The 10,865-nt window shown below is 42.4% G+C and overlaps 1 protein-coding gene across 2 annotated transcripts in view; it reads right to left on the bottom strand.

Moving 5' to 3' along the window:
* The window catches only part of MIER1 (MIER1 transcriptional regulator), a 30,995-nt gene that overhangs the window by 3,499 nt on the left and 16,631 nt on the right, over nucleotides 1-10,865 (bottom strand). The window contains exons 4-12 of one of the 2 annotated variants that reach the window (XM_085231146.1): nucleotides 9,515-9,682; nucleotides 6,920-7,052; nucleotides 5,362-5,426; nucleotides 4,965-5,037; nucleotides 2,797-2,948; nucleotides 2,172-2,253; nucleotides 1,181-1,275; nucleotides 970-1,097; nucleotides 53-192 (exon numbers count right to left, since the gene is read on the bottom strand). In XM_085231146.1, the coding sequence (XP_085087272.1) occupies nucleotides 53-192; nucleotides 970-1,097; nucleotides 1,181-1,275; nucleotides 2,172-2,253; nucleotides 2,797-2,948; nucleotides 4,965-5,037; nucleotides 5,362-5,426; nucleotides 6,920-7,052; nucleotides 9,515-9,682 (1,036 nt within the window). Of the gene's footprint in view, nucleotides 1-52; nucleotides 193-969; nucleotides 1,098-1,180; nucleotides 1,276-2,171; nucleotides 2,254-2,796; nucleotides 2,949-4,964; nucleotides 5,038-5,349; nucleotides 5,427-6,919; nucleotides 7,053-9,514; nucleotides 9,683-10,865 lie in introns of those variants that run through there. The other variant, XM_010716023.4, reaches the window with a different exon arrangement.

Below are 10,865 nucleotides of genomic sequence, written 5' to 3'. Positions count from 1 at the left end.
ATGATCACTTATCCCAGTATGTGAGCTCTGCAGCTCTGCTGTGGGCACTCACCGTTCTGGTTGCTGCTGCTGGTGGTGCTGTCCTCTCGCTCAGATTGGCTGGTGCTGCTGTTGGAGGCTGTGGGCGGAGGGGACGGAGCTCTGCTGGAGGCTGCACTTTCACTTTCATCTAGGAGGCGGTCCATGTAATCTCTACAGAAGAGAGAAAGCAAGTTCAGCATGTGCAAAAAAATTCACTGTGTTGGGTGTGTGAGCGACAAGGAAGGAAGGAAGGCACCCTTCCCTAACAGAATAATCAGAGAATGTACTGCAGTTTCACTTTGGTGGTCCGGCACGTAGCTCTGCAATGTTCACAGAAACACTGGTATTAATAAGCGGGAAGAATAGATAACTGTAAGAAAGCTGGGGGAATGCATAGTGAAAAAAGCCCTGTGACAGGGTATGGTTTTGGCCAAACAGTATAATTCAAAAATCCCATCTGAGATTTGTGACTAATGCCTTAGTGCAAAACATGTATTTAAAGCAAAATGACACATTCTCTCATGAGAATGTGGATACCCCCTCTCTGGAGGCATTCAAGGCCAGGCTGGATGTGGCTCTGGCAGCCTGGTCTGGTGGTTGGTGACCCTGCACATAGCAGGGGCTTTGAAACTACGTGATGATTGTGGTCCCTTTTAACCCAGGCCATTCTATGATTCCTATTTGCAGAAGTGTTACATTTGTGAAACACTGAACCAAAAAACACATTCCAGGAAAGAGCTGTTCGATGCAAACTGCTGGCCTAACTCCCAACAAACGTATTTTGGGAATGACATGATACACACTGGTATGCTTTTCTTTGGCTTTTTTCCCACTGCAACCTGGGACTGTGGTGTCACCAGTCTGTCCCTCCGCCTCAGAGTCAGAGCAGTACAAAAGAACAGTTTACATCCAGCACGTAAAAGCACAGGAGAATGATGCACATCTTACGTTACGCCGGGATGAAGATTGTATTTCTTCTTTCCAAATCTCGTCTGTTGTGCAAAGAAATCATAGCGCTCTGATTTCTTCCACATGTAATAAAATGCTACGCACTCACCAACTGATCTTGTTCGTACCTAGGAAAGAGGTGCTGTGAGCATTTTGATGACTCCACGTGCCAAAAGAAAAAGCAAGAACGACATTTAAAATCAGCACGTACCTTATTTGCCTGAATGACATGAAAATCCTTGCCATAGACTTTCAGCCCCTGTTCAAAGTTCCTACATTCTTCTTCTGTCCAAACAGATAATTCTTCTAAAGCAAGGAAATGCAATAATGAAAACACTTAACATAAAAGCATACGGTCAGTGACAGAAAACTTAAGTGACAGAAAACACATGTGGTGTTCAAGTCTATTATGCCATCTGCAAACTAATGAGAACCACCTCCAGAAATCTGGCTTACCACTACAAAAAGGAAGATTCTCCCTTCCAGCTGGGAGCTGGGAAATGCTGGCTGGCTGAAGCGGCGTGTTGGCAGGGCCATCGCCAGCCAGCAGCTCTGCCAGCTGGGGACAGTGAGCAGGCAGGGGGAAGGAGGGCTCAGACAGCTGCTGCCAGCACAGCACCCAGGACTGCAGGGAGCACAGCACACAGGAGTGCACTGCCCACAGACCTGGGACAGTCCCTGCTGCTTGGAAGAAGCTGTTGCTGTAATGAGTACAAAGACCAATAATAAAACAGCAAATGCTTCAATCTCCAATAAGAACTTCAAGACTGAGGTCTTCTTAGTGGCATACCTCTGTAAAAGGTGTGGACACCTGCTCTCCTTTAGCTAGAACTATGAATTATGTGATTTTATTCATGTTTGTTCCACTGACTTTAATGACTGTAGAGCTATAAGAACAAAGAATAGAATGCTGAAGAAATGCACAGTGCAGTTGCTAAGAAGTCATTTTAAATTTTAACTTGTTATTAAAGCGACAAATACAAATATTAAGCTTAATTAACAGCTAATTTACTCGCTTGCTTATACTACAGCTGCTAATTTTCCTTCTCTTAGAGAACAGATTCACTGAAGGCTGCACTTGAATGAGCACTGATGCATCGTGCTTGCACGCAGTCACACTGTAACAGAACAGCTGTGTGTGCAGTACCCACACAGCAAAGGGGAGGTAACACTGTCAGAGCTCAAGCAGTTTGTGTGCTCACCTCTGGCTGCCTTCACATTAAACCTCAGCCTTCGTAAAGATTCCTCAGTATCAAAATTGCACTTAACCAGTTCATACAACGCCTGCAAAGACAAAAAGACATACATTTAATATTCTAAATAACACTGATTTCATGCTGTGCCAAAGAAACATCCTTCATAAATCATTAAGACTTATTGCAAAAAAGGTGAAGAATAAACTTTTTGAAGAACCGTACTACAGTTTAAGACAGCACAATGACTATTTCCTGGTTAAATTTCCACAGCTCTTAACTACACAACCAAGCATATACTCAAGTGAAATATTTCAACATTTTTAGCCACTGCATACATTTAAAAAAAAATTTTTTTAAAAGAAAATTCATGAAGCTTCAAAAAAACTGCAATTGAAAGAACTCACTTATGCACAATTACCTACACATAAAACTATGTGCTGATGCCTAAAGCAAGGTTAAGTCAAAGTTAGAGGTTCAAAACTGGTTGAGAGGAAAAAAACCATCATATTTGTATTTCCAAAAGGAACAAATAAGCTGTTTCAAGCCCAATTTTAATTGTTGGGATTAAAATAAAATACAGGGATAATTCATTTGTAATACTAAACTAAAAATGCCACCTCTTGTTATTTACCTGCTCATTGTCCTTAATATGTGATCCCTCAGGAATGGCATCCAGGCCCTTCTCATCACCTGTGCGCCGCGATGCCTCGTTTAGGAACTCAATCACTTTATCTTCTGGTAAGACATCAGGATTCCACAACAGCTGGTCGTCGTTCTCATACACTGAAGTAGCAGAGGAGAAAGAGAAGCAAGCTGAAACAGCAATATGGAAGCTTATTCTCTCCTGTCAAACTATCACTGATGGAACCTCAGAGCATCAGCACCAATCCATACCTCAGGGCAGGTGAAAGACCAGCTCACAGACACGATTCTGTGAGCAACACACTGCACCTTGCACTGTCTTTCAATCTCTGCTCTGGATTCTAGGACTCATACGTGAAACTCCATCAATTCCACCTGTGTGTCCTCCTGACAGACACTACTTAACCACAAGGCAGCAGAAGCAGAGCCCACAACTCCCCACCCTACACTTCTTCTATTTAAGCAGCGCAGTTTTGCTGATGGCAGCAAAGTAAACGATTTCAGAAGAGAAACAAACATTCTGAAAGCACATTTTTGAATCCTGTTGGTCGAAATCCTCTAATAGCAGCTGCAAATCCTCCAGGCACAGTCCAGAGCCATTAGCTTCATGCAGCACACTCGGCTCATCCTTCCTCAGAAGAGCATGTCAGAGCAGTCAAAAAGCAAGGTGGTTCATTTTAGGTGCTAGAACTTCTGTGCATTTGTTTATGGGGGCAGATCCAAGAGGACCAGACTTCTTAAAGAACGAGAAAGAAGATGGGATATGTGCATGAAATTACTCAACATACACTCCTAGATATTTATTTTTCAACTCTTCAGCTAAGTTACATTCATATTCCAGCTGGAGTCCTGGCAAAAAAAGATTTAAAACACAGAAAAAGAAGTGGCAACAGATAACAAATCCTGCTGGTACATGGAACTACAACAACCCCAGAACACTGGTGAAAATTTGACTTTCCTCCTCAACACTTTTAGCCCATGACATAGGTTCTGCATCCTGCACAGAGCCGTGTGCAAGGCTATGAGAAACTGTTTTACGTGGGTTAGTGCAATGCATAAAATAGCTCTTCTTTTTTATTGCTGGAGGCCAGAAGCCATTCAGAGCTGAGTAAACACGAGAGAGAGCGGGTGACCAATCCATAAAGCATAATTTGTCACATCCCAGGTAAATACGTAACTCCAACCCTATTTTTAGACAGTAGCAGGAAAGCACGCAAGGAGCAACTTCCTCACAGCTAAAAAGTTGTGTTTAACGTATTTGTATTTTCTAACTTACTGTTTTCCCATTTTCATGGAAGCTTCTGACTTCTCACTTGGTTTTAAACTACATTCTTTTCAGCTTCTCTGGCTACCAAGCCCAAAGCTGGGTCAGCCCCAGTGTTGGCCTGTTCTTGGCCAAGACCAGGAGTGACCACGTTTCCATTTTCTGGCTGCACCAGGCTGCAGCACAGCTACAGCAACCTGGCACCTGGAGCAAGATAACTGTGTATGTCCTCAGGTTCTCAGGCTGCACTGAGTTTTCTACTGGTTAGTTTAAAACTAACATATAAAAGCTGCAGTCTCAAACCAACCTGCAGTGTGAACAAATTCTTGGTAATGGGTTGAGTGAGCAGGGAAATCCCTGCTTTTAAGCTCAGGCTGGGTTTATGTGTGTCTGCCTTTCCTTGCTTCATTGTATTGACAGCATACTGCCAAAGGCTCTGCTTGTAAGAGGAAAAGAGCTCCTGGAAAACACTCAAATAGTAGAACAAGAAGTTCTTTAATGCTGATTGAAGAGTTGTAAGATGTGAAAACAAAGCTGCTGGTGACATTTCACCTCTTTAACAGGTTAATCCAGCAGCATAATTTCTTTACTATCCATTTCACATAACTTCTTTGCCTGGTTTGTTCTGTTTAACATAACTGATACGAAAAGCTTGGTTAGAATGCAAGGACTCAGTAGGACAGCAATATCACTTTTCTCTTCCCCTTCCAAGTCTCAAGCTCTGGTGTTGAAGTATACGATGAGCTACAGTTTGAGATGATGACTCTATTCTTCATTTGAAAGAGCTGTTACATTGTGCAAGACATGTGATGTGAGTCCAACATATCTGTTATTTTTTCCCACTAGAAAATGAGCTGACACACAGTGACAGTAGTAACAGTGTTGAGTCTCACCTTTTTCATTCTCTTTGTATCTGCATATGCCAGCTGGAATTTCAGCTTGAAACATAGAGCCCACCATGATTTCCTGTTTTGAAATAACAGACACAAAAAGTTAAGCAACCACAGCCTTGCAGTTTTTTGTTAGCAAGTGAAAATATGTCTGTATGATCCTTTGTCTCTTAAAGCTTTCATTGCTCAAAATCTAAAACAAATCTGTAAATAAGCATTACAGAGAAATGCATTTTTCACTTTCTGGGGAGGTCTTTAACATTATTATCATTAAAAAACACTCATATTTGTTGAGAAAAAAAGGATGAGAGTTATGAGATCTATAGATCAAGGTTACTAGGCAGCAGCTCAGCTCATTATTCACAGAACATCGAGTTTGATAACCGACCTTAATATTTACCTTTTTCCAGTCTTCTGAGGGAATATAATCTTCATCTTCTTCAGACTCCTCTTCTATTTCGCTGTCTAGGAGAAATGAGCCAACATGTTCACACAGCCGTGCTGGGGCAGTGCTGGGGCTGCAGCCAGCCATCAGGAGTGCCGTGGGGTGAAGGGCGGACACAGGCAGTGCTGCAGCCCAGCTCTGCCTCCCTGCCACCTTATCTCACACCTCAGAAGCACGGAAGGCAGATTGGCTGGCACTGCTAAATGCTCCAGCAGTGACTGCCTTAAAAATGACCCACCCAACGTATGTGTTTAGATACATACACACAGAGAGCTCGAGATACGCAGCAGGCTATGAAAAGTGAAGTCACAAGTGAATACATCCATCAGTTTTAGTCCTTCCTAATAACAGTCTGTTTTCCTTCACCCAGTTGCAAAGCAGTTGAGATGATCCACATTTACTACACTCGGTTACATCCTGAAAGTATTCTTGCATGCACATTCAGCATCCACATGTGGATTTCAACCCCACTGTCGATGAGCTCCCTGCTTTGTTGCTGCCATACTCTCTCCCTTACAGCAGCTGCCACTGAATTTAAGGTAAACTACAGCACAACACACAAGAAATTCACAAGGGTGCTTCTGTCAGCTTCACTGGGATTTAGTAGGCTCGGATCTTCTGCTCAGAGATGTAAAGCAGTGCTTCAATCAAATTACTTAGGATAAGGGCTGACAACAATTTTAGGCCCTATGATATGGGGTAGGTGCCATTCACAATGAAGCAAAAGCAACCACAATACCTGGGTCATATACAGCAAGTGAGAACATCAGCACTAAATTGATTTACACATCAAATCATATTTTATATATAGCTGAACGCTGTAAAAACCCCAAAGCTAGTGCAATACATAAAGTCTAAAAACAAGAGCTCATTTAAGATATTTGCAGCCCTCTGCACAGCTACATGCTGAGGTTCCTTGACGGTTTTGGATTAAAATAACGCAGTCCTGAGCGAGAGCAGGCAGCCAGAGCTCCAACACGAAGGTAATACCACATGGAACAGGCAGGTGCTGCTGATTCACTGCTGAATGCTGCCATCACACAGCATAGCAGCATACAGGCTATGGACTCCATAGAGGAGTATTTGTTAGATCACATTCCTCACTGTACAAATCAGTCTCTGAAGCAGTTTACTGCACCTGGTGTGTAAGGATCTCTTCCTGAAGGGCACACCTGTACAAGCCAGTATGTGAGTGGCATGGAACAAAAGGAGTTACTCTGTTTGAGATGCTTTTTCAAAACATTTTTCCACAAATTAATCCTTTAAGAAGAGAGTATCTGCTCTTACAGAGAACACCTTATCTGGGGAGAAGCTGTAGTGTTCAGCCAACAATAAGAATTTCTGGTTGCCCACTGAGTGTAATGGTAATCCAAACCAGTGCTAAGAGAACAAACACACGTCCACAGGTATCTGGATGCTTCAGAAACAGAATACTGGTGAACTAACTGAGCAGTCTGTAAGCAAAAAACCAACCATTTTGAGGTGGCTGTGCTTAGTGCTAAGCTGTACGTACTTGTATCGAAATATTTACATCGACGAGGGCGAATCAACTCCTGTGGATCTTGAGAAGCAACTGATGGTGCTGGGTCGTCATTAGATGACTGTGTCTCATCTTCCTGACCTGATGAATCCTTTATGGTCTCCTCCTGAAATATAAAGAAACAAAGAGGTCAGCTATACCTTGTGTGTGAGAAACACTACTTGGGCAATATTTTTTCCAAAATTGTCAACATACTAAACCAAATACTCATTATCTGACTCCAAGTGGCTGTTGTACAGGGTGTAGTCTGTCCACATTGAGCCATAACGAAGACGTAAGCACATCGTGTTCTTTATTGACCATGACTTTAAGCTGATCAGATTTAGCACTCGAATTTAACACACAGATCAGAAACTTGAAGCACAGCTGAATACCATGTCTAGCTTTACAATGAGCCAAGCAAATCCTTAGTTTTCATCTAATTTCATTTAACTTTACATTTTACTTCAGTCTTCAAAGCCCCTCCTTGCCATTTTTCAGTACAAAGAGCAGTACAAAGATACTTTTCTCAGTCAAATAGAAACTGTACGTTCCACAAAAATAAATGTCAACAGTGTGGTTCTATCCAACAGGAATCGGTCAGCTCGACACGCTGTGTGTTTGTACATCCAGCCACCAAAAGGTCAAAAAACAAGAACCAGTTTCCTTATTAGAAAAGAAGTCACAACAATGACTGCAATTATTATAATTAGTGAAGAATAAGATGAAAATGGTTAAAAAACACATTAGATTTCTATGGTGCGTGTTGTCCAAATTGTGTCTGGGTTTATGACTGTTGTAAGTACTTCTACTTGCTAGCTCTGACACAGGCACAGGGCATGTTTATGTGTACCTTTAACAGCATCACAGTGTAATCACATGTGCAGCTTAAAGCAGCTTAAAAATAGAAAACAGCTAAGTGCAGTATAGCTAAATAAGCTGTAGAAAGATGTGCACTCACAGAGAAAGCCTGAATGATTTATAAAACGATTCCACCCCCACAGATGTATTTTACTGCCTCTCTGCTAAAAGCATGTGAGTAATTCAATAGCACTCATTCTTGCAGCCCAGGGCACAACACCCTGACAGGCTGGCCAGTGCTCTTTGTGCCCAATCCTCCTTATCACCTTTGTTCCATCCCTACCCAAGCTGGGGCTCAGCAACTCAACACAGACGTGCTGTTCAAATGCAGGCACGGGGCTGCAATCAGGCCGAGCTGCTGGCTGGGCTCTGCTTACCCCACCTGGCCTGCTGCTGCACGAACGTGTTCTCTTCTGCAGCATACTGCAAAGTGTCCCCCTGCAGGGGGACAGACATCACTCCTCTCACTGCTAACATCCTAGCAATGACAGACTCAGGAAAGCCATGCACTTCAGACAAAAGCGGGCGGTACCTTAACCCAACCAGTAACAGAACTGGACAGAATAAAGGAGGCCGGGAGAGCACAGAAGATGGCAGTTTTGTCAGGAAGTAATTAAGAAGCAAAGGCGTAAGAAGGAAGTGGGACTTTGTGAATGCTGCTGTGCACAACAAAATCAAATGCTTTTGTGTTTTACTTTTATTTTGCATATTCCTGTTTCTCTCCATCTCTAACTTCTCGAAGCCTTCCTAATGCAATACATCTATGCAATTTTCTTCTTTTTGAACTATTCAGCCTATGCAAACAGCAATATTTTACAGCACTTTTGGAATCGAGCATGTCATTCCTCACCTTTCTGTCTCATTCCAGACATTCTAAAATGGGTAAATGTCAAAGAAGAAAATGTATTCGTTTTAAATCCAGATTAGGTAATTCGACTTCCATTAATGCCTATGGGATTTTTTTGTTACTGACAGTACAAAGGTTTCCATATTTTAATGGTATTCAGGAAGCAACACTGAGCAGCACCAGTAACGGAGAAGCTACAGCTGTACCCATGACAAGATGGGATTAGTACAACTACATATGACATATATAAGTAGAAAAGACCCTTCTATAATCAGATAATTTGTTTTAAGAGCACACAGGACAGGATTCTAAAGACTGTAAGTTCAAAACTTTACATTCTGTGAAGGTATTTGAAGCATTAGATTTAATTAACAATTTAAATGCAAGCAGGCTAAGTACCCCTGGGTTGAAAAAAATACAATTTAAAAAGCTGAAGTTAGAAGACTTGAATTTAAAGATGCATCTATGAGCATTGGAGGTTACTGCAACTCCACACTGCACTGTTCAGTTTCAGTAGACCAGCTTTCATCTTGAAACAAGCATTCAGCCATATCCACAAAGGGACCTTCAGGCATTTTAAATTCCAGTTTTTAAACCAGACAGTATTTCTGAAGGACAGCATAATCCCTTCTGACATGATGGTGTATGTATACACGCACTCTAATTTGCCTCAGCAGGAGTTTGGCATGATGCAAATTAAATGCAGAGTAATTAAGAGAAATATAAAAGGGTAATTAAAAATAACTGCTAGACTTCAGTACATAGAGCATCTGAAATCAGCTGTATGATGATTTACTTCCGCTGTGATCTGGCACTTTGAATGCTTGTCTACCTAAGAACAGCTGTATGAAAATCAGTTGTAAACTGTCACGAACACTTACTTTGTTTTCACCACTGCAGCCACTGTTGTCATCGTTATCAACATCATCATCGTCTTCTCCCTCCTCCTCTTCCTCTTCCTCATCTTCATCATCATCATCTTCTTGGAGTGGAATGGTGCCATCATAGCCATAAAGGCTAAGCAGCTCCTGGATTGGCATATCGCTTTCCTGATAAACATCCAAACAAAGTTGGACATTTAACCAAAATACTTCACATCCCACATCTGCTCTACAGCTTACAGGTGTGCTTTTTAAACATAACACGACACAAACAGATAACTGCTGACCAGGTATAGTAAGAATAGCTTCTCTAAAATGAATAGACAGTCAGAAGTTTTGGCTTCTAGTAAAAACATGTGGCCTTTTACGCAATGGAATATTTTATTTCCTAATCCTTTATAAGCTTACAGTGGAACTCTTGCATCACAAACTCTCAGCAGGCCCACAGAGTTCATTAAAAAGGCACCAGGGGGCTGTACGCCCCATTGCCCTTCTTGGTGTTTGCCTACTATCTGACCAAAGCACAAGGACTGTCACGTGGCAGTTACATCTGGTTATATGGCTACGATCCTGGGATGAATCCGTGCCTATGAAATGACAAGGCACGCATTTATCACGGGACCAAAATATGGCTGTCACCCATTTCAGCATCAGATGAAGCTTGCCACTGGCTCCTAGGGGGAGTCTGATGTCTAACCAGCCATGCAACAGGGCGCCCGCATGCGTTGTGTGCTCTGGCAATCGTGCAGCCTGCAGCCTGCTCTGTGCCCAGCTCTAAGATGACCTTGAGACAGAGCGTGGCAGAGATGCACAGAATCATTGAATGGCTTGGGTTGGAAGGGACCCCAAGGATCATCGAGTTCTGACCCCTGCCACAGGCAGGGCCACCAACCTCCAGATCTGCTACTAGACCAGGCTGCCCAGGGCCCCGTCCAACCTGGTCTTGAACACCTCCAAGATTATTTGAATGCATTATTCTGGCTGTCAAGTATGACCCGTGGTCTACACACCACAAACTTGTCAGTACATATGCAGAGCAAACTGGAGTATAAATTGATATAAATATTGCATTTCCTGCCCAAAAACTACTGAAAAAATGTATAGCATTTTGTGCTTATTTATTAAAAAAGAAAAAAATAGAGAAAATGTGAGTCGGCAGAACTTGCAGTGCAGGGCTTGAACATGGAGTTAAACCTTTGTTTGAGGAATTGCTCCATAGGAACAGTGCCACGCAGCCCTACAACCTCAGCTTACACAAAATAACACAAAAAATGCACCTCACCATCTCTGTATCTCTACCCAAAGGAGAAATACAACATGAAATTGAGGGGTTGGATGGGAATAATGGATG

This window comes from Meleagris gallopavo, chromosome 10 (assembly GCF_905368555.1).
Source record: "Meleagris gallopavo chromosome 10, MGAL_WU_HG_1.1, whole genome shotgun sequence".
NCBI classification, from domain to species: domain Eukaryota; kingdom Metazoa; phylum Chordata; class Aves; order Galliformes; family Phasianidae; genus Meleagris; species Meleagris gallopavo.
The sequence above is the reverse complement of the archived record's forward strand: the minus strand, read 5'-3'. Positions and strand labels throughout refer to the sequence as shown.